Below are 27,117 nucleotides of genomic sequence, written 5' to 3' on the forward strand. Positions count from 1 at the left end.
ACTAACGTGGAATCCTCACAAAAGACTTAAGTGACAACAACATAACAAGCCTATGAAGAATTGTAGGACCGAAATCAGTATTGGCCGTTAAAATTAAACTGACCTAATGTAAGACTTTACTGCGACCACTTTGGACATTAGGTGAAATCTATGATGCTGTGCAAAGCCATCCGACAGCCATCTCATCAATACTTCCAATCAAAAGTCTCTCTGCTCTTTCCTATGGCTTAAACGACCATGGCCTCGAAATCTCCTTGCCCTTTAGTACATCCCTTATGAGTGCTGTGTGTCTCCTGGAGCTGCGCTGGATTAGTGTTAGTGCTGTGACCGTGTGAAAAAAAGTTTTGCGATCACATTTGTAATATGTACTAATAAGTATAGGGCGCAATTAACGTAATAAAAAAAATATTCGAAAGATTTTCTATTATATGCATATGTTGATCTATTTGCCGTTTTCACAATAGATTTCTTCAGCATTGCTCCACTATCAATGAAAGATCTAGATCTTACTAAATTGCCTTCAGCCGTTATCCTGTTACATGTACTACGTTTTATACCATTAGATTTATAGATTACAGAAATCTATACATCTAATGATATAAAACGTAATATAAAAAAATAATTAATATAATTTTTACTCTTCTTTCCGGTTGTTGATTTTTTCTATTTCTTGGATTTCTTTGCAGGAACTAGACTATCAATAAAAAGAAAATGTGTTTGATGGTTGTCTAGTTCCTGAAAAGAAATCCAAGAACTATAATTAACTATAATTTCTCATGTCAACCAAAGGCACGTTGAAATGTATGTATTGCTACATTATGAGTTATCTACATTTTTATTTTGTATTCTGTAACAAATACCAAATACCAAACAAATACTCAAAACATTTTCGTAATTGATAATGACAGGAAATCCATTTCTTTATGCATTTGGGTATAGTCATGTAATTGACTAGCTAGCCTAATTTTAAAAGCTACAAGCGAAGAAATTCTGTTCTTTCTCTATCATTTGTATATTTTTATTTTAATATGGTGACCATATAGTGCTATAGAATTCAAATTTTGACCAAAAAGGTGCAGTATTGGGATTTAATTTTTTTCATTAAATTTTCTCATGATAAACTTCAGTATTCTTAGTCGTTTATTCTGAATATTAGATGTATGTGTGCTCTTCTGGAGCCTCTCGCAGAACACAACTAGTTCTTTTATCCCTTGTTTTCTCCACTTAAATGCCATAATTAGAGTAAATGTAATAATTACTCAGTTTTTATTGGTTAAGTCGCTATTTTACATTTAAAAATGTTTAAACGCTTTTGATTTAGAAGAGACCCTTTCAGTACAAACTTCAGACGAAATTGTCTGAAAAACAATCAGTATTAGCCTTTGTGTTAAACTTGTGCCATGTCTTAGTTAAGTGGAATATTTTGGTTTAGTTCAAGTAAAATATATTTTTTTAATCAATTCTTTTCACATAAATCTGATAGCTTTAATTTTTAAAATCTTGCCCAATGTATTTAAGAGAAAAACTATGGTAATAATTTAAATATTTTAGTAGGTTTCTTTATTCTTAATGAATTTTGTCTAAAATTAATAAATTTGAAAGGTACAATAAAAAGTTTTATTGTGGTTTATATTGTATATGACTATATGATCAGTCCACTTCATATTTTTAACCATAATAATTTTCGTATATTTTGTAAAGTAGCAGTAATTAGTTGATAGCTTAATCAACATTCACAATACCGTCGGGTAAACAGGAAAGCCCATCTGGATCCTCCGATGAGAATTATTTGTCAATCATTGATCATAGCCGCGATTGCTCCGTGTCCGCCGAGGGTGTACATTCACAGCTTCCCCTGGGAATTTCAGATTATCGTTTATCTAACACTCATAAAATATATTTTGCAATGAAATCCAAATGTAAACACAAGCCTAATTGTAAAATTTAATATTTAAATTGAAACATCAGCCACAATACCAAATTAATAATCCAAAATTTTCTAATGGGAGATCGTTTTTTGTTAGGAAATGTCTCTTTCTAAATGGAATATTAAACAAGAAAACCTGGAGAAGTAAGCCAAATGGAAAAGTGATCCTTTTAGGAAGAAATAAAATATTCGTGAACTGCTTTTAAAAAGCTGCCCGCATCGGAAATAGTAATCCTGCTTTTCAAACCTGTAGAGTATGATTTACTCGGACGCATTATTATTTACATTGTTACTCTGGTACTAGAGGGGTTGAAAGTCGTTTTGTCATTTCCTATGGTAAGTTCGATATAGACTCCATTGCAGTCCAGGCATCGCATTTTGACGGATTTCCCTTCCTGCCTAGGGGAGAGAAATTCACTTTTGTTTTAAATCCCCCCTTTACTTTTACCTTTTATAACATATTCGATGGATATTTTATCAGGTGGCTTTTAGTAACTAACATACTGGATAATATCATATTTCCACCTCAAATCCACATGCACCAAAAGATTGGTAAGGTTAAGTAATGAAGGCAGATTAAAAGTTACATAATTTATTTACTTAAAAATACTTGGCAGTTACCAGTATCCGGTTAACTGGCCAATATTAAAAATAATAATCACAGACTAGCTTCGCTACTTTTAACTATAAGTAATTGAGGGACCGGTGTTTTTTTTAATTGTGGCACAAACATCCAATATTTTATAATTACGTAATTATATAATACAATATTATATAATGTACTTTTCGACGAATAGGTATAGTGGTTAGGGTAGTGGGTGGTGTCATGAATGTATTTACATATTACAATTATCTGCATAAAGCTTTAAACATACACCTTTTTAAGGTTCTCGAATCTATTTTGTTTTGAGGTAGTAAAATTTGCTTTTTCAAAGGTTCTTAATTACATTCACTAGTTTTCGTGGTCCGCTTGATCGATTAATATCGTTCAATTAATTAAGTTTTTTTGCTGAGATAAAAAGTCAGTGTCATGAGCGGGATTCGAACCCATGATCTTCGGCTATATACGCCGCTGCTCTACCACGAGATCCCGCTCGTGACACTGACATTTTATCTCAGCTAAAAGCCTTAATTAATTGAAAGTTCTTAATTACGAAGATTATTTTTATTTAAGTAAAACTGGTTTTCATACACCAATCATTAATTTTACAATGATGTATATAATAAATAAATATGTCCATACTCTTATAAACCCATTGGTTTTTAATAAGATTTACACCAGTAATTAATCAATTTATTTATTTAAAATTACACACATATTAAAAAGGTACACAGGCGGATATAGATGGATGAATAGATTTTTTTTGTAAATATATATAACTTCATAAATAAGTATATTTACTAAAACTCCTGTTTACCAAGTTTAGGAAATAGTTAACTTTTATGGCTGGAGGTCTCTGAATCAAATAATCAATATATTATTTCACGACTCAAGTTAGAATGGCCTTCTCCTTTTCAATCTTGTGCTCTTGGTTGTGAAGGTGTTTTGTTGCTAGTACGTTCTCAAGTTCCACTTAGGTACAGCGAGTTTAATACCTAAAAACGTTGAATACCTTATGAAGGCATAAATTTTAAGACTTGGTTATGTATTATATTTCAGTTTACATTGTACGGCTTGAGTCGCGTCATAGTAAGCAGTGTTAGTTACCTTAAGCCTATTCATAGCCTTCTCTTTTACGTATTCTTTCTGTTTTTAGTTTGTCATCTGGTGTCATTCCCAGATTTAGTTATATCTTTGTACGGTATGAGAGCTCTATAGATGGTTTAAAATAAAATGTGGAAATAAGAAAAATATTTATAAAATTTATCCGTACCGATTTCAGCTGATAGATACCTCATTCTCCATTTTTTGATCAAATGATTTATCTCATCAAGCCTTTTGAAGATTGACAAAGAATAATTTCTTCTCTCAAGAATAATTCTCTAACCAAGTGTTAGCACCGCTTTATTTTCGGCAAAGCTTCCATTTTGTACCCATTTTTGGAAAATAACTGCTATGTACCAAGTAAATATGCGAGCTAGTACGCTCCCTTGGATCACTCCAGTATTTATTTTTTCACTTATGAATATTAATGTTCGTATTTGATTGTACATTATATATGCCAGTTAAGTATACAATATATTATATATGGATATGATAATATGGACGTATTGAATTACGAGCAACCCTCTCATTTTACTAAAACAATTAACGAGCATAAAAAGCCGATTAACACTTTTGTTTCAACACTTTTTAAAATTAATTTATTAATAAATAAATTGTTAATAATAATATTAATAATTTAATTAATATAACTTATTCTAAAATTCTCAGAAAATTTAAAGAACAACAATCTTGTGTGTCGGTGGCCGTAACGGTTTATTCGTTGACACGGTGTTCATCTCTGTAAGATAAAGGTCCCGGGTTCGAATCAAGCAGCCTTGCATTCAAACCCGACATACTTATAAATGGTAGATGATGGGGTTTGGTCTGCGAGTTGGCGAACTCATGTTGAACCGGCACACGGGCACTACTGCGTCTGTCTTCACTCGCACGTTTTTTTGTTTGAATTATTCAAACGCGTTTCTGCATTACGCCATCTTCAGTGAAAAACTGTCTGTCATTTAGTCTGAGTGGGGTTTATATAGTATTGCGTCCGTCGCTTGTCGCTGGGGGCGTTGCGTTAGGGGGCGTGGTCTCCGTGCTCGTTAGTCGGTCTTGGTGGCGGTTATTTCCATTGTCAGTTATTAGTTGTGCGTTGTTGGTTTTTTGTTTTTTCTTGGTGTTGGTTGCNTTGTAATGTATTAATTGGTCACGCGGACCACGAAATTAGTGAATTTAAATTTAAGCTCAATATTTTTGTTATCAAGGTTGCCAACTAGTAAGACTGTAAATTACGTGAATGAGTATGTTTTTCAAACCATTTTCACTATTCCTTGTTGGAAGTATAGCACATCACGAGGATGCTTGGCAACTTCGTTTCTTTAGAATAGCAGTATTATAATATGATAATATTATTGATTATAATCAATCCAACATAGAAAAATGTGTTTGTTACTGACAGGGTATAATTAAAATTCATTCACTCTTGTTAATATCGTATCTGGCCGTGTGTTTAAACGAAAACAAAGCCTTGAAAGGTGAGATTTACGAAGCCCTCACTCACTGGCAGGCTGTTGCGAACTCCTCCGTGGTCGTGGAAGGTAATTCTCCATGATATAATTAAGACCGTGCTCTAATCAGAATTTGCCATTGTCGGAATGCGATACCGGTGTAACCTCTGTAACAGAAAGCCGCGGGATAAGGCCGATTCTTTTTGGCCGATTCCATTCAAGCCCTTTTGAAATATGTTTGCAATTACGCTATCTTGGAAATGGGTCATTTTGACACGGTGTGTGAAGTGGCAACACTAGTAGCACAAGTGTACAATTAAAACTACGCAAAATAAAACTATGGTCCTTGGTTGTTAGAAAACTTAGTTTTTACTCATTGTCAGTTACATTTAGACTACTTCTTGCTCACATACGTAATTCGCATTTTTTTTACAAATTCAAATAATACAAATAAAGTAAAATTTGTTTTATGAAAAAACAAGAGAGATAATAGGATTCGAGACATTTATAAGACATGAGTTCTAAGGTCGTGAGGTTTGCCAAGTCAATGGAGAGACAGCTTGTTTACTTTAGCTTGCCGGAAAGGAGATGTGAGCTTTGAAACTTTAGTTTGAACAGGCCGTTCGCGATCTCTGGACAAAGAGATTTTTAGAGCAATTTCTGTTTTAAAAATAAAATTCCAAGGAAGGTCCAGGTGAGTTGGTGTTTTCCCATACTAGAGAGATTTTGCAAGGTCACCGTTATATTTAACGTGTTTCAAATAACGTTGAGATATTTGAATTCAAAACGTTTTGCATCACGGATTTTGTAGCTAATGCTATGTTTCCTGGCGAGTTTTAGTAGTTCATGTTATAGTCTTATCTTGCAAGCTTGCAAACATAGGCACTGTTCACTGCCGTTATAGATTTTCTCTTGATTGCTGACTATGGTTGGCAAATGCTGCGCACCTGATAGTTGTAGAAGCTCTAATGTACGAAGTTCGACGTTCAGTTTAATTGAAATTAAAGGACGAAAAATATAAAACACTCTTCCAACCATGACCCGTATACTTTCTAATAAATTGAAGAAACAAGTAGAGTGGTTTGTTATGAAATGCAAAAAAATATTGAGCAATAGAGCCACTATGTGGAGGAGAATGCCGCTGAAATTATCTCTAACTCACCCTATCGGGATTTAAACACACGAAAAATTTTAAAATTCAAAAACTCCGAGACTCTACGCTGGTACAAAACTTGGTATATCAAACCAACCAAAAAACGTTCGTATCATTTAATTTGTATTGATGACTGGTTTTGATGTAATGAAATATTTCTGTCGACAAGGTTTAGTAGTTAAGTAGATTTACTCCCTCTTTAGTTAATTTAATGTAGATTTTAAAAATAATAGAGTACTATAGGTTAAAATTAAATTCGATGGAGTTAGAAAATCCGTCGTTGCTGTATTATACTTCATTTACAGTATAATGTCGGGCAATGCTTTTTTTCTTCGTCTTGTAACACATTACTCTGTACATTTTTGTGTAATCTAGGATGGACTAAGTCCCTTAGTGAGTTAACGTGAGGGACTGATGCTTGTTCTAGTTAAAAAAATATATATAAAAATTTTATTATATAAAAATCAAAGCGCCTCAAAAAAATTTAACGACTGTACTTGTAAAACATCCCTAACATCCAACCGTACCGACGCTTCTGAAGGAAAAAATGTTCATGTATTTTTTCCGTGTTCAACGTCGTCAAAAGAATAAAAAACGTTGTTAGGCAAATTTTTTGGCGCTAAAAACTCATATTTTCACAGGAATGGGATTGAAGACGGATAAAACTTCTGAGGTTTTCAAACAAAGCAAAAAGTGAATCGCTTTTAAAGATTCAAGGACTCATAAGAAGACTATACTAGACCACATCATCGTAATAAATCAAGCAAATGCTTTAAAATAAAAATTCAGGTGATTAGGGTGCAACGTGATTACATCCTACACCAAAACCGTTACGTCAATTATTTGTCACCCTTATAAAAAATAGAACTGCTATATTCAAGTCACAATACTTCTTATCACGTTCTGTTTAACGTGTTTTACTTTATAATTAGTGAATGTCCAAGCGTTTTATGTTGGAAACCCAGAATGCTCACGACCATAGGCACAATGCCAGGATTATGGACATATGCGCCTTGTCTAATCATCCACACAAATGTGTCAGGTGCGGAGTCCTACATCAATCAACAAGGGCTCGAGATCGCCCATTGTATTGAGGCTTATAAAGACTGGTGTTTCCCAGGGAAGCGTCTTAGGACCAATCCTTCATCTGCTTTAAACCATCGACGTGTCACTAACAGAATACACTGCAGCTCTGTCATTCGAAAATAGTATTTAAGTTTCGTCAAGTAAACTGCAAAATATGAGCGACTCGATTAATAGATTGACTAAAGATAGCAAAATTCAAACTATTGCGTATAAGTCTGTACATATTAATTTTACAAACAGAAAAATCACAAACGGTACAATCATTAGAAACGAAAAAAAAACAGTTATAAAATTTTGCAAAATTAATATTCATAATTATCACCGGTTAAGAAGTTGCGTTTTTACAGTCGATTATTTGAACGCGAATTATTTGGGACTGAAGATAAAGGATTTCGATTTAGGAATATAATATCCCGTAAATCAAACTTCCCATTTTCCTCGGTCTTACTGGTTTTCTCCTTCGGCAACTATTTCCTTAATTGATACGAATGTAAGGAAAATGAATGGGCCGGCAGTACATCTCAATACAAGCAACATTACGGCGAAGTGCAACTTTTCCTCTGACGGATCAGAAGCATCTCTCATAAATTAAAACTGATCTATTCGTGACGATCTGTTAGTAATTTATTAGTTACAGGAAACAACATTTTTTATTAATGTTAGTATTAGTATTATAATATCGTATTACTGTTTACGTATTGATCAATCAGTGAGATATATTGGGTTGTCCGGAAAATAATGCAGGTCTACGGTTATAAAATAAAAGCAATTAAATAAATGATTTTAATAAAAATAATGTAATAATTTTACTTTTTTTTAAATATCCTCCATCACTCTCAATAAACGTCTCCCAACGTGATGGCAACTTTTCAATGCCCTTTGAATAGAATATTGAGTCTTTATAAGTTCTTTAATTGTCAGGTGGATTCGGGTTGTGGTCTTGGATGGAACTTACCTAAAACAAACCAGACAATGTACTAACTACATATTTTACAAGTCAACAAGCATACGTGCTTTAAAAAGAAAAAGAAATGTGATATTTCGAATAAGAGATTTGATAACCTGGTAGCAAAACAAACTTCAAAATATTGATTCGAAAAAAGAAAAAATGACACCAACCCTAATCTACGTGACTATTATTGAAAGGCTGGTCAATCGCATAGAAGCTATAATTAGTAATCAATCCTGTAAACGCAATTTGTACTGACTTTTGATCCACAAATTTTTATGTTGTAAAACCTTTCCAGGTGTCTCAAAAAACAGTAGGTGGTAGGCGAGAGGTTGGGAGAATAGTGAGGGTGAGGCAGAACCTTATAACCAAAATCCAACAGTTTTCGTGTGGCCGAGCGTTGTCGTTTTACAAAATCGGCTTTTTTGATTGACCAAAAATGGCTTCAATATTGCCAATTTCTGATGCATTGCCTCTATTTGAGAGCAATATATTTCAGCATTGATTGTTTCCCCAGGATTCAAGAAAGTAAATCTGCACAAATGAAGCCCACCAAAGAGTCACCATCACCTATTTTGTATGAGTTGGGGGGCTCTGGAAAATGTGGTGCTGCTTCTCCTTTGTTGTGCAATTATCAGCATGTCCGCTGTTATCGTAGACAATCCACTTTTCATCACGAGAAACAATTCTATCCAAAAAAGGTTCGTTTCTGTTTCGGCAAAGAAATGTTGCGCAAAATTCATAGCGATGATTTTATTGGCGGTCATTTAATGCATGAAGAACCCAACTTTCGAGTTTTTTACCTTTCCAGTTGCCTTTAGATGGTCAATGTCGGTCGATTTGCTAACTGAAGGATTCTTTGCAAGTTCTACAGTTGTTTCGGCCAAAGCTCTCAGAACAATATCATCTCGGGAAGAAATCCGGCCACGACCTTCTTTGCCGTCAAGGCTAAAATCTCCTACTCGAAATTTTTTAAACCATCTCTGAACGATGGTCTCACTCACTCTGCCATTGCCCCAGACTTCATTAATGTTTCTGGCCGTTTGGGCACCATTCCGACTGAGTTTAAACTCATAAACATTTTTATTTGGAAAAGGATTAAAAAGTGTTCGCAAAAGTGTTTACAAAAGAAAAATCCTTCAAACGTAAATAGTTTATTATATTGTATAGAGAGGAAATTGACAGAAAACATGAAACCTGCTTTATTTTCCGGACAACCCAATATTTTAAAGTGTCAGTACTTTGAAAATGAGTATTATTTGTCCAAATAAAATTTAATTAAATGACAGATATTCAATTCTGCATACCTACCCTACTGAAATATATGCTTCCCCAGAAAAAAATATTTAAACATTGACAGCGCTGTAATATGTATAGAAATTTCTCTTTGTAAGTAAACAAAATAAATAATAAAAGAACATAACGACACATTTTTTCCATTAATGTTAAAAGTGTTATGTTAGGTGTTGTTGTTATGTATGCACTATTTTATGTTGTGCAGGTTACTACAATAATAAATAATAATAATGATTCTGTAATATGTCAGTGTTTATAGAAATGAAATGAAGAATGATTTAGAGGACCCACATTCTCATTTATAGTATTTTTCTCATTTTTCCCCACTGCCTGCTCCTTTGGGGTTTCGCCGTCCTGGGAAACGTGAGGAGTTGGCTTAAAACTTGTAGTTCTAACATTGTTCTACTCTGCTACAAGTACCCTACCGAGCTGGTTTTCCTTCTCCTTTTCCCAGTTTCTAGTTATACATTTCAAAACTTGAAATATTGTTAGCAACTCAATAACGCGAGTGTAGCCATGTTCATTAAGGTACCAATATTTCCCGGCGTGAATTATTTTATGTGGGTCTTTCTACTTTCGTTTGGCTATATTCCAATCATCGAAATTGAGTTTTGGTAGAAACGGGGGAAGAGGAAAGAGAATATGTTTTTGTAAATTACATCAAATATAAAACGGAACTCCATCAACAAAATTACGTTTATTTCAATTGAGAAAAAAAAATTTTAATTACATTTTCAGTTTTGATTTAAATCACAAAAACAAACATGAGAGAGTAAATAAATCTTATTTAAAAGCAATTTCATCTCGTTGCTACTTTTAATAGTAAACATATGTTTCACCAGTACGTCACATTTATTAAAAAAAATTAAAAATAAGAATTTATATTGATGTGAAGATTAAAGTACTACTACATAAAATATTTGATTATTTTCACTAGTTTTCGTGGTCCGCTTGACCAATTAATATGTTTCAATTAATTAAGGTTTTTAGTTGAGATAAAAAAGTCAAGTTTGTCGCCGAGAATCAAAAAGATTACACGACATTTGAAAAATGGCAGAAAGGAGGGAAAATTCAAAGGTGGGGTTGAGATGGGAAGTTAGTGTCCGAGTGGATCGAATTCACGATAGCTCAAGTGGTAGAGTAGCGGCGTATCTAGCGGAAGGTCGTGGGTTCGAATCCCGCTCGTGACACTGACTTTTTTATCTCAACTAAAAACCTTAATTAATTGAAAGTTATTTGATTATTTATTAATTTAGTTTCACACTAATAAAGACAGAAATGAAATGAGTGTGAGAAGTTGGATGAGCAAAAGAGAGATTGATGTTGAGAATAAGTCATTAATTACCATAATAATATATAAGTTGGATATATGACAGTTTAAAGTATATAACTAGTGAAAACCTTACAGAAAATTCGTATTGATGATAGCATGCAACCAACATATAAACAATAAAATTGTTATAAAAGAAACTAACTATGTAATCGCTGAATGTGTTAACATTTCAACTTTGCATATTTTGTTTGATTCGTCATTCATTACCAAAACGGATCAGAATGAAATATTATTTTAACGGTCCAAATGGTTTTTAAGCCTTCATCCGGGATAATCTCACGTGGCTTATCGTCTTCCCCCCAAAAAAAATCCTTTTAAATACAGCTCTACCGGATAAATCATGCTTCAATTCGTTAACAATTCAATTCTCATTCGTCAATTCTATCTTTTTATTTATTTTTTTGCTTTGAACGGTTTTCGGTGTACTGAAAGAGAAATTTCAACTTGTTCGGGCCACGAGCGGACACGAAGGCCGACAAATTGCAAGAGACGCCTGAGCACACTCATACAATATTTAACACGCCCCTCACGAGGATTCCACTCGCCTCTACAGCCAGAAGATATTTTTGCATAAAACAATTTTGCCAGATCTAAAGTTTAAAGAGGCATATCTCCTTTATTTGCAGAGAGAATTGTTTTTAAGAACTGCTTTTTATTGTGTTTCAATAGACACAAATGGGATCAACAAAATATACAGCATGAAATTATTTGTAGCATTTATTAAGTATCAAAGTATGGGCGAAAGCAGTCTAAAATCATATGAAAATATATTGTAATGCATTAAAAGTAAATTTGAGGATTATTTTCATGTTATTTCAAATCTGTTTTTGTTAGCTGATTCTTTAAATCTTTGTGACGACTACGTCGCTCTGACCGCTCGGAGCTTTCATACATATCTATTTTAGTTGAAATTCATTGCTTTTCCGTTTCGACTGTATATCAACATTAGTCCGGGCTATAAAGGGGGAGATGAAAAATCGCCTAACCCTTCAACAACTTAATACAACCATTAACAGTAGCGCCCGAGCTTATTGTGAGAGGTTCATATCGGAGATTTTATGGGTTTAATTTACCGTTCGAAAGTATACTGCCTGCAGTTTCTCCACTGTGCTTTTCATCAGTTTCCCAACCGTTACTGTGAATACAAAACAGCTTTCATCTACATTTTCTTTTTAAACCTCTGGGGGAACGTTTTCATGACTGTTGTATAGCAGCATGCATTTTTAAATGGTTTGATTAAATCAGTTCGATACTAAAAAAACTGACGTTACAAGCTTTTATACCATATTAAATCAGTTTAAGAAAATGATTACAACAAAAAATAGGATAAATCTATTCAACAACAACAAGTCTTACATATATTGAAAAAGAGACAAATATTTTAATAGAAATGTTTAATCCGCTTGTAGAATCTTGAAAAACGATCTGTACAAAAAGTTACTATTAAAAAATTCTTAATAAATTTGTTTAATAAATATTTCTTGTATCATTTTATTCTGTCTGATAAAACACGGTTTTACTTTATTTTCTTAATGAAACTAGCTTGGTTTTCAAACTTACAAGAGTCTATAACTGAAATTATGTATATATAAACTTCTAACAGATAAAGTTAAGATAGGTTACAAGATTTTTGAGAAATTCTCTCTGTAATTCTTACTTGAAAACTGACAAAAATAAAGAAAAAGTTATTTTTGTTTACCTTTCTTAGTGGTAGTAACTCTTCTTTTAAAAATTGCAATAAACTAACTCAAATTAAAATTATAAGATGACAGTTCTACAGATAAAGTAAGTCTAAATGTTTCGTCTGGAATAGTTCGTGGGCAAAGCAATATTACGCTGTAATTTGGCCGTTACCAAACATTTTGGTTTGCTCATCAAAGTTTCATTATGTAAAGAAATATCAACTTCTGGTGGGGTTGTAGACTTAGTTTTATAAGGCCATATGATATCTATCATCATAGCAAACCAATGGCAAAATGCTAAACTAACATATGATGGTATGCCAGTACTGAAAAATTTTATTTACATTCATCAATTTGAGGTTCCATACAACGGTCGATTTGATATGCATTACATCTATAGGGTTCTTAGTCAATCTCCTACGGTGCGACGAAAAACGCCCTACCTGCATATTGTAATTTAGGTTGCCGAAAAAAAAGTACCCCAAATAGTTGAAGTGTGAAGAAAGTCAAATGGTCGCCCAAATCTCAGTAGGTCAGAAAGCGCAAACACTACAATAGATGAAAAATCAGAAGCTCGTACCATCTTTTAAAAAGATAGTTCGCACTCACATTTAGTCTTAATTTATAATAAAGTTTTCAGAAGTCTTGTTTACTGGCTGATTTTAAGTAAGCGGAGGTAGTGTTATTAATTGCGTTATAATCCATTACTACTTTGAGTAGCAAATTAATAGAAATGATAAATGGTGGAGTGGGTGTGTAGTTCGACCTTTTGAATAAGTCCATTATGTTTGGGGGTCTGATTGACCAAATAACTTCTTTCAATTAATTTTTCTTTTTATGTAAGTTTTTGGTTGAAATGAAAAGTTAGTGTCACGAGCGGGATTCGTACCCACGACCCTCGGCTTTTTAAAATCATGGCATTTGAAAATCATGTTGAAATAGCGTATGTTGATCGGAAGGTAAAAGGGGAAACTTATATGATCAGCGATGTTTGATCGATATGGTAACGAGATATGATCTATATGATGATGAGATGATGACTATATTCATGGAATCTATGTTTCTTGGCTTCAAAGAAATAGTTTCTATTCTATTATATTTTATTTATGTATGTACTGAACTGATTAATTTTACAAATGTCACTCAACTAAGACAGTCGGTTGAAACTATGTTAACAAGCTTTGTACTGTTTTTAAAATTATTTAAGCTCTCTCTTTCTCTCTCTCTCTCTCTCTCTCTCTCTCTCTATCTATCTCTATGTCCTTTCTCTCCTTTCCTCTTCTCTCCACTCTTTTGCTACCTATTTATCTACCTCCATCTCGATCGAATTTTTAAGCGAGACACTTTATTCAGGACGACCAATTCTTTCTCGTTTTTTGTTTAGGGAGAAAAAGAACCTGATATGTCAGGATAATGGCAACTTTGAAACTTCTAACATAATAGAAGTTGTAAAATCTACACTATAGTGGGATGAAGGAGGACGTATGTTTTTACGAGGCCGCTCTGAGGGCACGGTATCCACTAATAGAATTTGCATAACGCGAGTAAATTGGCGAGAGGCATCTGCGGAGAGCCGTAGGAAGCCTAATCCTCGCCTGGGGGTCCGGTCTGGATTACAATATGCAAAACTCAGGATTATGAACACGTTCTTAGAGGGATGAAAGAGACTTACCAGGTAATTGGTCGGGGAAAACGAGTACTGTTTCGGTCGGCGTTGTACTCAGCTAGACAAAATTGAATCGCTCTACGAGCTGTATCGGCGAGCCGGAGATTATCCGAGGAATGGGGAAGACAAAATTACAAACCTTGATAAAACAGCTATTTTCAACCTAGGCGAGAACTGACGAATACACACACAACAGCCCATTCAATTATCCATACACTTCTGTGTTTAGTATTAGAAATCTTAAAACTTTTTAAACATTAAACGTTAGTAAAAGTTTCCCTTTTATTTATACATAATTATGCTAATGTTACATGTAAGTACGGACCGTAGAATATTTATATCCGATAATCATACTTTTAAGGCTAACTACTGTCTCTAAACTATTTTCATACAAATAATAAACACGTGTGATCAACTTTCAGGCTCTTGAAAACAAAATGAGCAAAAAACCATGTTTATAAAAAATACCATTTTGTTCTGAGTGACAAAACATAGTTTTAATTTTTCTCTTTTAGAGAGATTAGCTTTCGTTTTCAAAACCAATACTAAAAATGAAATTAAAAATACAAAAGTACAGACACCTCTAGCAGATAAAGTAAAATACGTTAGATAATTTAATGAACAATAAATTCTGCTTGTCATTCATACTTCCAAACTGACAGAAATAAGGAAAAGTAATAAATTTAAAAAACTTCCTTCCCACTCAAAATATATATCAATACTCTTTACGTATCTTATAATTTAAAAATAAACGCTATTAAATTTGTCTATTAATTAATTTGTTTATATAAATCAGTATTTGTAGTGTATTATTTATATAAATGTCGCGAGAGTGATCTTTTTTAAGAAGAAAAACATTTCAATAAGAATAATTATTTTAAAGATTTATTAATCAGAAAAATGAGATTTAATTATGACTTTTTAGTGAAATCTTAACTTGATGAAAATTCATAACTTGCGGTAAATCCTCACCGGGTTCAATAATAGTTCGGATATTAATGTGTGTTTGTGTTTATTAATGTGTCATATGTGGTTGACACACGGACACTTGGCAAAGCCCGTGTATGTGTCGGGCATGCAGAAAGCATATACTCGATATTAATTTAAGAGAGTCATTCCTTGGCTAGAAAGCGAATCGGAATGCTACCTATGTCAAATTTTGTTTAAGCTCGGCAGTGAATCTTAGGGTCTCGTGTTCTGATTTTCGGAGGACACCGGGTTTGTTTTATTGTAATACTTAGTACATATCCCATTTTGAATGTATTTATTAGTGTGAATGTATAGTGTGAGAGAGATCCAGTCGTGGAATATTGAGTACTCCATCGACCCACAATTAGATCAGTACAGGGTGATATAGGAATATTGAGTACTCGGCCATCCTACTTTGGTGAGTGGTATATGTTGGATGAATGTATTTAAAAATGAATGAGTGTATCAGTATATTCTTAAAAAAACTTATGCGTGGGGGGAGGAATGACATAACCTTTGATAGCCCCTGAAGTTCTAACTAAGGCTGCAACTCGGATAGAACTGAGGTCAAACCCCAAACCACCAAAATACAGAGGTGGGTGATTCTCAGTGCAATATGTTCGATACCGTAGCATATATAAATGAATCAATCAATAAAAACCCACGTTTTATTTAAGTATATTGTTAACCATTATGCTGATGAGAAAATGTATTAATTATTTTAGAATTCATATTGACGAAATAGCAATCGTTATTTTAATTGAACCTTAAAAAACGCTAAGTTTGACAAATATTTAAAATAGACATTATTATTCTTTTTAATTTATATCAGCGTTTTATTTCTAAAATTTGTTAACAAAGTAACACATACTCGACAGATTTGTATTCGTGGAAACTCCAGATTTGAGACGCATGATAGAAAATTCTCCTTTTTTTGCATTTAAAAACTTAATCATTGAATTCGTAAGTAGGTTGATCAAATCTTAGATTTTTTTTACAAATTCTTCCATCTTACTTCATCATCACGTGAGTTACATGAGGTTATGTTGTGAACATTGTGGTATATGGTCTAAAGTACATAGAATAGCTATTATAGAAGCTGTTCATCATTTTTTGAAGCAATTCTCAAAAGAATGTCTCCATGAGTTTTTATGAAATGCTGTTTTCAAAATTTTTACATGTTTACTAGTTTTCCTCGTCCGCTTGACCAATTAAGATCTTTCAATTAATTAAGGTTTTTCGTTGAGATAAAAAGTCAGTGTCACGAGCGGGATTCGAACCCACGATCTTCGGCTAGATACGTCGCTGCTCTACCACTTGAGCTATCTTGACCTCGATCCGATATTAACTTCCCATCTCAACCCCACCTTTTGAATTTTCCCTCCTTTTTGCCATTTTTCAAAAAATTCAAAAAGTCGTGTAATCTATTTGATTCTCGGCGACAAATGAAATGGCCACGGAGAGCTTTAGCGAAGGTATACTTCATTTTAACTTATTAAATTCACTAGTTTTCGTGGTCCGCTTAACCAGTTAATATCTTTCAATTAATTAAGGTTTTTAGTTGAGATAAAAAAGTATCTTTTGAGGCGTATCTAGCCGATGATCGGGGGTCCGAATCCCGCTCTTCACACTGACTTTTTTATCTCAACTAAAAACCTTAATTAATTGAAAGATATTTTTACATATTTTGAAAATTTCATAAAAATCTGCCTTTAACTATAGTTATTCAAATTTTTTTCTCAAGGCGTGAATTTTATTGCAAAAATTGACTCGGCAAAACTGCAAAATAAATTAAAAAATTAGCAATTTAAAATATTACACTGAATAAACGCAAAAGACATGAAGGTCGAAAAAACGTGACTTCAAAAGAGCCGTTTTTTAGATTAGGTTCGAATTTCGAGTTTTTGAGTATACTTTTTGTCAAGTCGTTGGTGACACACAGTACTGTCGAAGTTTAGACATTTCCGCCGGATAGCAGTCTCTTGGTATATATTGCATACATATATATTGCATGTATCCATTACACCAAACAGTTTTCGAAAAAGTCTAATCTAATAAAAAAATTTAATTCAAAAGTTTTTAATTTGTCGGCAAAATTAAAAAAAAATCAGCACACCCGATGCTCAAAATTGCAAATATTTCACACCGAACTATTCAGAAAAATCTAGTTTAATAAAAACATGACTTTTTAACCGTACATTTGCTCGCCATCCTCCATTGTTTTATGTAATTCATAATTCCAACTTTACGTAATTGATTATTTTTTAAAAATTAATTAATGTTAAGTTTTCATAGACAAAATCAAAAAGATGTTGGGAAAATATTTTTTTTTCTAAATTATATTTATTCAGATTTTTATTTTGGTTGTTAGTAACTTGTAGTAACATTATCATTTGATTTACATGAATGATTTGCTTGGTAGTGCTTGTTATTATTATCATCATTCAGGGATTATTTTATGTTTTGAAATCATCTTTGTTTAAAAACAATGAAAACGACTCACTTTTAATCCATTTATTTTTAAATTTTTAAAATAAAGCTCCCTTGGAAAGAAGAAAAGTGATTGCACGTTGTCTCCTTAAGAAAAATTAAAACATCTTTCTTTTTCATAAACCCTTTTATAAGTCTGAGGTCGCGCTATAATTATATTCTGTTGGGAAATAAGCGTTGAAAATTTTAAAACCGGATGCCTCCTTTGGATTATTTAAAGGAAAAATCCAATCTGTTGAAGCCCTCTGGTGGAGGCGAGGAGTGATATTTGATTATCAATTTGCATAAACTAAGTAAATTGGCTAAAGCAGGTGGAGAATCCTGAAATAAGACGCTATAGCCTGGCGGGAGGGGGTTTAATAGGCCGCTAATCCTCACCAAAATCTCCCCCTCGTTTTAAGGGTTATAAATGCATGACCTGTTGAAAAATTGATCATCTTTTTCCGCTGTTTCTTTATTCAGGAGTGAGCTGTTAACGACAATTTCTTAAAATAACTAAAACATAGTCAATATAAAATTATATTATTTTTTAAAAATATATCATGTAATCAGGGTAAAAGGAATATTAGGAAGAAAAATAAAATCTAGTAAAAGAAAACTCGATTTGACTTAAAAACGCAGTTTAAATCATGAATGAACTTGTTTAATGTCTCTCGGATTATCTTTTGATCGTCTCGTTTCCTAATCAGTTTGCTTTTCAGGTTTATCTCACCCGTGTGAAACAGTGAGAGCGTGTATTAATAATTCAATTAGCTTGTATGTAATCTAGTCGGATAATCGGGAAAACTCTTGTAAGCTTTTTGCTCATCCCAAATCCCACGAGGGTCTGATTCCCATTGATTTTTGCAGATAACTCAGTTTGTAGGCTTCGCGTTGCGTAAGTACAGAGAATCATGTTTTTATATAATAGCGTTATATTGAGCAATAAAAATATACAATCTAATTTCTAAGATATATTTTTAAGAGTGGTCAACTCTCCCATAAAAAATGAATAAATCAATAAAAATAAAATAAAATAAATAAATGAATTATTATAGCGGGATCAATTCAAAATTTATTTCACTATTATTAAAAATTTTTGTTCTGATTTTAGTAATATGTTTCATTTTAACAAAAGCAACAGATTTTTAAAATGTTTGAACGTTTGATACAGAAAATAGATAAATATAATTAAAAAAGAAACATCATATAAACAAATTTGTAACATTAATTTACTATAATAGAAGATATTTGACGAACCGCTAACTTTTAAATTAGCAATAAACAAAGGCTTGTGACGAGAAATGCGAAGTGATCTTCCGAAAAGAAGAACAAATCGGTGACAGTTGCTACAATCTTACTTAGGAGTTAACTTTGGTTTCACAAGTATATACGGTTCCACTGAGCCCTAAGTTTTCCAGGGCAACTTCACTTACTTATTTGTCCCCAGGGTGTAGATTTATGTTTATTCCGTTATTTCCGACCGTGTTGCTTGTATGCTACTTTACGATAGATGAATAAAGTACTTTGCCACACCCCCTTCCACGGCCATAGATCATTTTCTCCTAATGGATTGAGTTGGACGGGGTAATAAAAACTTGCAAGAAACAATCATCGTAAATTTGTGCCTTCGGACTGTGATTTTTCTTTCTGCGAGCTTTTCTCTCATCGTGAAATAGATGCTGATGTTGTTTTGTCGTGGGTTTGAATCAAACATTTACTTAGTTATTTAAAATATGCAGCTGCAATAATCTGAGAGAGAGAGAGAGAGAGAGAGAGAGAGAGAGAGAGAGAGAGAGAGAGAGAGAGAGAGAGAGAGAGAGAGAGAGAGAGAGAGAGAGANGTGAGAGAGAAAGAGAGAGAGAGAGAGAGAGAGAGAGTGAGTGAGAGAGAGAGTGACAGCGAAAGGAGGAGCACTCAAAGTTTGGAACTTCTTTTTAAATCAAGAGATATTAAAACTATTGATGTGAAAACCATAAATTATTACAGCTATGATAAATTACGGGTAAAAGTTTCAAGAAAAATTTCGACGTTACATAAACTAATGGAAAATTAGGACAGATTGATTATTAGTGGCACTTGCAACTTTGTATGTATAAAGTTTTAAACGCTTTTTGCAAGAATAAAGAAAACCAATTACCCAAACTTAATTATTTATTGTAATGATTGGATTCTAAAAGTTTTAGCTATTCAATCTTATTACACCAATCGATAAGGCCGATTTTTATCACTGTTAAAAGTTAAAATGTATACGTCGATATTATTATTTTTTAAACCATTTCCATTATCGTTCTTGGGTCAATGTTGTACATATCTAAAGTTATGCTGTAAACCTTATTGAATGGTTAACTTTTAACAGTTAGTTTTAATAAACTTTTAAACCAACTTTACTACTCTGGAGAGAAACAGGGTTTGAGAATTTTGTACCCGATTACAAATAATTTTTTATTAAAATATTAAATTAATCATGATTTACTGCAGAATACAGGTAAATTACTTTTGTTTAACCACACATATAAATAAATTGAAATAGTATTTCAGCCAATCAGCATTATTAAAAATTTTTATCTGGTGTGATGTAGCGTAGAGAAACATTTTAAATATTTTCTTTATCGTGCCAACGTTTCGATCTTTATTGTGATTATCTTCAGGGCATTATTAGCAACACATTTCATTGTATGTAAGAACCAAATAAACGATGACAAAAATTGATAAAAATGAAACGTACAACAAACTGAACAAAGAATAACAATTTTTTTAAAAGTCTGAGCATCACTGAGCAGCACCAAATAAAGTTAGAAAAATCAGTGAAACAAATTAGTATACTAATTCGATGATCCATAAGAATATCCCTGATCATTTTTTAAAGTACAAATATAAAGATGAAAGCTGAAAAATAAATAATTGTAGGTAATGTAAATTTATGCTCTAACGTAATATGTTTAGTACTGTACATGGTAGATTTTTCAATATGGCTTTTTTGTTTGCAGCTGTCAGAGCTAAGACCCAAGTCAACTTGCCTTCAAATCCCGCTGGCTATGGTGAGTCCTTTTTACAATATATAACCGTGGGCAAAAGTCCTAAAAAGGCAATTGTCCCGTCGTCGGAAAAGTTGTTCGAAAATGCATTCTTCCCCTAAGTGTTTGCTCTCTCTTGAATCCTCGTGGGAATCCGAATCACGATGAGCAGCCGGTAAAACCGAGTGGAGATAGGTGTTTACAGGATTCGAGCATTAGCAGCGGTAGCCTTTGGCTAAAAATTAAATACAAGGAACCCCCCTTTCAATAAATCGCATTTGCTGGTACAGTAGGAAAAGAATTTTCACCCAATAATATTTGAAATATCATCAAAATAAAGTTGAAACGCTCACTTTCTTAAATAAGTCCTATGACAAAACAGCTAGGCGGCATGGAAAAAACTTGACGTTAAAAACTTCACCTTCTTATAAAACTTTCCAGGTTACCAATATTTTTATTTCCGTCCGATGGATTTAAGATCCGAACCCGAGAAATCACCGATGGAGAAATAATCGGGACCGTTAGTACGGTTGAAAGTGTAAGATTAAAAGGGCGAGTTGGTAAATAAATTAATGAGGACTGCCTCCTTCCGTCGATCCTTAGAAAATTAGAACTTTGTAAGTCGGCGAACTTATCGATTTAAAAGTAAACACTCGAGAAATGTCGATTAATTTTTTTCTGTATAACGTTCGTAAATCGGTCTGAAATGTTTCCAGTTCTAAAACGCAATATCTTCCTTTTTTATCTATTTAAAAAAATAAAATCAAAGAATAATATGAAAAAGATGAGAAGACATCATCCCTCGAAGAAGAAAAATCGACGGGCATTATATAAAATGACACTGTTTTACAGTTTAACTTTTGATATATGTTTGGAAGCCGTTCTTTGTCATGAGGGGCAATGTACAATGTCCGCTTCTGCGAGTTCTGGGGTTCGAGGCTCTATCCTCCTTCTCATCCATCAGCCCTGGCTTGCTCTGTCGTCTCCTGCTAACAAATTAGAATCAGATGCAACTATATATATTTATTATTACAAGATGTTGTTCTTTTGAATAGAGAGCTGTTGTGATTATAACAAAATAAAAATTAAACTGGGATTTCTCCCAATTTTTATCTACCGGGTAGTTTAACTTTGTCGTTATCGACCATTTTGGGATGTTTATCCTCGTTGGCTTGGTCTGTGAGAGCTTTTCGGTCTTTCTCCATCTTAGCAGTGTGTCTGCACAGAACACCAAGATTACGAAATGCGTTTTACAGACCAATCCAGATACCTACAATTAACATTTCAACAATATTTTGTAATTTTTACTTTCGATTTTATTTGTAGTTTTATTCTTTAGTTTATTTATTGTGCTTAAAATACGCTCCTCAATTTAAATTGACACATCCGCGTCATTTCAGGGTTTTTTTTTATAAATCTTATTATTCTCCGCAGCCAACAATGATTTGTAATTGAATGTCTTCTCTACGTCAAGCATTGAACGCAGTCTATTCAAAAGTGTCCTTATTCCTTCTTATTCTGCGAAAATCATGTTTATTGAAGTGTATATGCTAAGTCATCGAGGAACTGATAATATGTCTAGCATAACGGGGTTTCTCTTATTCAACAACGATAGATAAAAAAACCGCGAACTCCGTGATTACTTCTTAATTTCTTTATAGTTTACCCTTTTTTTTTGTCATGTCAGTGCGGCGGAACCAACGAACGTTAGAGATTCGGGTGCATCTTGAACAACGTTTTTTTAGTATTGTGAGACTGAATGTTTGAACTTAGGCACTGTAGATATTGTCTTACATTTGTAATCACTGTTTGTCTGTCTGTCTCTGTCTCTGTCTCTCTCTCTCTCTCTCTCTCTCTCTCTCTCTCTCTCTCTCTNCATCTCTCTCTCCCTCTCTCCCACCCTCTCTATCTTCCCCTCCCTCTCTCTCTCCCGCCTCTTGTTAGCCCACGATGTTTGAATATTAATTGTCTAACATAACGACATTTAGGAGGAGAAAATTTAGAAAATTTTCATTTCCAAGGGTAAAGATGAAAAAATTTACTAAAATTGCATCCTCGGGAAGGCTCCACTCCAAAAAATTAGTCCAGGCGCTCTTTTCCAAATTTAGCATAGAATCGTTGGGCCGGGACGGGCCTCGTTTACTTTCGAATTAATAATTTGAGGTGGATAAGCCCATTTAACATGCCTTAACGGAGAATTTCTCTTATATCAAAAAGTCAAAAATTAATTCTCGGTTCCAAGGATAGGGCTAGTTATATTATCCTTTTCCTTTCTTTTTTCAATTTACAAATTTTACATTAATGTAAATTTACGCCAAAGACTGTAAAAAAGTTACGACAGTTGATTGCATACTTTATTTTGTCAATAATTTAGAATTATAACAAAGGGTCGGATATAGCACTAAAATTTTAATCTATCATACTCCCGTTCAGTAGATATCTCATTCTTTAAATGATTGGTAGTGGAGTTCAAAAAGCGATCAGGTAATCGAGAAGATCTGTAAAAATATATATATAAAAGTCTATTTATTATAACACCAGCTTGAGCCACCTTACATGGTTTTGTTTTGGATTGAAATCATACATTTGGCTTCACTACTAAATGTAATATGGATATATGATATAAAATCATAGATTTTGTTTTATAGTTCATAGCATGAACGACGGATTGTCTTGTAAATGCGAGAGTAATAACAACGCTAAATATTGAATATGGAATCCTTATTATGAAATTATTTATTTTTAAATTTTATGTAAGCAAACATGTTTATCGCGGTTTTGAAAACCATTCATATAATATGTAAAAATATCCAGGTCTAAATGAATGTTCAGGTCATCAGGAAGATCGGTTTTCACAGGATACACCAAGCAAACAAAAATATTAATATATTCATCGATTTTTTGATTTCCAAAGACATTTAGGCTGTAGTAAAGAGGCGAGGAGCGGGAGTTGATGAAATGGATCTTTATGCCAGAATTCTGACAGACATTTATAAATCACCGCTCGTCTTGTGCAAACAAGATTATTCAGCCGAGATTGGCCGATATTTTGCCAGGAATAAACATTCTATCTTTCTATCTTTATAATTATTTGCTAAAAATAAATAATTCAAAAACCCTTTAAAAGGCTCGCTACATTTGCGTGAGCGGCAATCAGTTCGAATTAGATTTACCATTTGGTGAACCCATTAAAGGCAACGCTGTTTCAACAGTCGAACAGGTTTTAACGTGAATTTCTGTTTATAAAACCAATTTAGTAAGTGATTAAATAGAATTTATTGGCAGTGTTGAACCAATTTAAATTGTTTAACTAAATACAACGGATATTGTTAGAACCATTACTAGTTACTTAATTGTTCTCAAGCAAAAGTGAAGATTGACTTTCTGCCTTTGAAATTTTTAAGTAAAAATTCGAAAACTTAGAAAAATGAGAATACAAGCACCTCCTATTATATAAAGAAAACGTTAAAAAGGAAATATAATGAAGGAATCTTCGTGTTTCTAAAATACGTTAACATTAAAAAAATATGGTCGTATATGTTAACTTTTTAAGTTTTTAAGAAAAGTTTGAAAATCTTAATAAAAGGGTCAGTATATTTCTCCATTGTACCCAATCTCTGCTAACATTTTTCTTGGAAGATTTTCGTGTCTTTAATGTAGAACGGATAATTCAGGTCAGGAGTATGGTACTAGGGCTATATTGCCAAAGCTGCCAAAGTATTGGCTGGGTACCATAGCCTTTCCTTAGGAAATAACCTTTCGATTGCAGGGCAATATTTTATGTAGTATCACTCACTCCTCTGGACATAGTTGATATGGATCATCGTGTTATAGTTGCATTTTTTACCTGGTAGTTCATTGTTTGTGTAAATATAACTCTTATGGTTTTTGATTCCTCTGTGCTGAGTACGATTTCTTTCTTCTCCTCTAGTCCTCTTTCTGGAGTAATCTTCGCAAGCATTATGTCTGGCATACGTTCCCAATATTATTGTGTTTTTTTAGTATATACCCAAAATACCAGTTCTTTTAATGTGGCTGGCTATTTTACACCACAAAAAGGTGGTGAGCCTATGTGTTTTTCCAAGACTCTCTTTTTAGCTATGGCTGTAACCTAGAAGCTTGAAAATCCCTCACCGTCCTTTTTAAAAAGATAGTTCCTACTCACTGTAAGTTGTTTTGGAACGATCCGGATTTTGAGCCTTTTAGCTCATCCATCAGGTTGAAGGACTTCTACAACCTGATGATGAGCTAAAAGGCTCGAAATCCGGATCGCTCCAAAACAACTTACTGTGAGTAGGAACTATCTTTTTTAAAAAGATTGAACACCACGCTCACTCCATCATTCATCATTTCTATCCCTCACCGTCTGCTACAGCAAAAATTCCCTTTTATTGTGCAAGTTTAAATTCTATAGAGTTATGTCTTTATTATGTTTGTTTTATTATGTTATTTAATGTTTTTTATTTAAAATAGTTTCATCTTATTTTTAAATAAAATGTAAAAATTATCTACGGATTTTTCTAGCCTCGTAACAAATACAGCGTTAGGTCTACGGGCAAAGTCAAAAACAGGATCGATTGAAACCACGAGGACGAAGGTCTCTGTAATTAGTTTTGAAACCGGATAAAGAAACTCACCAACAGTTTTAAATTGCTGTCTGCCATACAGAAATGACGGAAATTAAACAAATTTCGTAACTTAAAAATAAAATACAAAAGAATTAAAATTAAATTGTCCAGACGATAGCGCTCAAAGGCGATAAAACACATTAAGCTACGGGTAAATGCATCCTCACACATCTTTCTGTAGGCTAAAAACGTTAAATATATTAACTTTAAAAAAGACTGGGAAATTCAAAAAGAGAACAATTATTAATTTTCTTCACTACTGAATTATGAGATATTCGATACAAATACATCTTGAATATGCGCCACTGTTACTGCATGGAATTGGTCGTTTATTCTCAGAAATCATTTTGAATCATCCAATCAAATTTCCTTGAATCCCCTGCTAAAATATGAAGAAGGATAGGTTAATTTGCCTTTTCCTATGGCCACTGTCAAACTATATTGTTACCCAGAATTTCAACTCTCTTCTTAATTAATTAAACTAGGTTGTCGGTTATTTTTGTGAATTAAAACGCTAATTATTTATTATGAACTTATGACATATTTTTAAATTGCTATGCATTTTAATCCGTGCCCTTGGTCCCTCATCAAAGCTATTATATTTTTTAAATATTTGCATATAAACTTACATAAGAAAATATGTGCAGTTATTCCGAAAAAAATAAGTAAAATGGAACAAAGTGAAATTGTTTGTTTATTAAAGTGTACATCTGACAACATTTACATTGGAAAAACAATAGAATTTGTTACAAACAGTACGACACAAGAGAACATTAAAAATTAATAAAAAATTACAGGGTTGACTCAACATGTTTTAGGGACCAAACATAACTTTGATTTTTAAAATATAAAAATTTTTACAAACGAAAAAGTAAACTACAGTTAAATTTGTAGGAAATATATGCGTAATCTTAAACGAAAAAAATGTCAATATAAAAACAGATTCACAAAAAATGATGAACCAATATAAAATTATTTTGAATATTTACAAAAAAACCTAGTAAATAAAATTGATTTATCGGTGAGCAAACATTATAATTGTTGCTTATTGGAATAGCATGTAGCTATGTGGAATATGTAATTTAAAAAACAAATCAAATTAAATATCGAGATAAATTCATAAATAATATGCCAGTTTTTACTCCCAATTTTGAACATGTACTTAAATAATATTCGACGTACAAATCATCAAAAATGCTATCATCGAAAATAATTTTTTTCCAAATAGTGATTTATTTAATAAAGCCTTTAAGTTTCCTCTTTCTCAGCTTCTTTATTGTAAAGAACAAACTTCTTTTTCTACATAGAAACTTACATTGCATTACAAACTTACAATCTCACAAGGTAACAATATAACAAATATGAGATCACTGGTGCTTAAAAATCAATAAACCAACGATAGAATTAACAAATAAACAGCGTTTTTAAAATAACGTATTTTCAAATTTGAAAACTTCACTTTTTAATCGCAACTAAAACTTAACCGTTCAACGAAGAATTGAACTTATAATGTAAAAAAATTATAGTAACAGACTATGCAGAAAATATAAAATTATGTAATGTAAGTCTAATAGGATTTTATCCGCTGTTTAAATGATAAAAAGAATTCTATTATTAGCAAAAAATTCTCCTTCGATGATATATTGCACAGATTTGAGCAATTAATAGAATTTCTATTTCATCTACTTTCAGATATCCAAGGAGTGGATATATCAGTAACAAATTTAAGAAATATACAAAGTGAACTATTCACATTTCATTAAAACATATTTCTTTTTAATATTTTTTA

General features: G+C 32.8%; 1 protein-coding gene across 2 annotated transcripts in view; it reads left to right on the top strand.

Annotated features, from left to right (window-relative positions):
• LOC106665877 (limbic system-associated membrane protein-like) overlaps positions 1-27,117 on the top strand; it is a 489,908-nt gene that overhangs the window by 185,531 nt on the left and 277,260 nt on the right. For both annotated transcript variants that reach the window (XM_014392677.2, XM_014392678.2), the window contains exon 3: positions 20,674-20,724. In XM_014392677.2, coding sequence (XP_014248163.1) covers positions 20,674-20,724 — 51 coding nt within the window. The remainder of the gene's footprint in view (positions 1-20,673; positions 20,725-27,117) is intronic.

This window comes from Cimex lectularius, unplaced genomic scaffold (assembly GCF_000648675.2).
Source record: "Cimex lectularius strain Harlan isolate CLEC.00 unplaced genomic scaffold, Clec_2.1 scaffold12, whole genome shotgun sequence".
Taxonomy (NCBI): Eukaryota; Metazoa; Arthropoda; class Insecta; order Hemiptera; family Cimicidae; genus Cimex; species Cimex lectularius.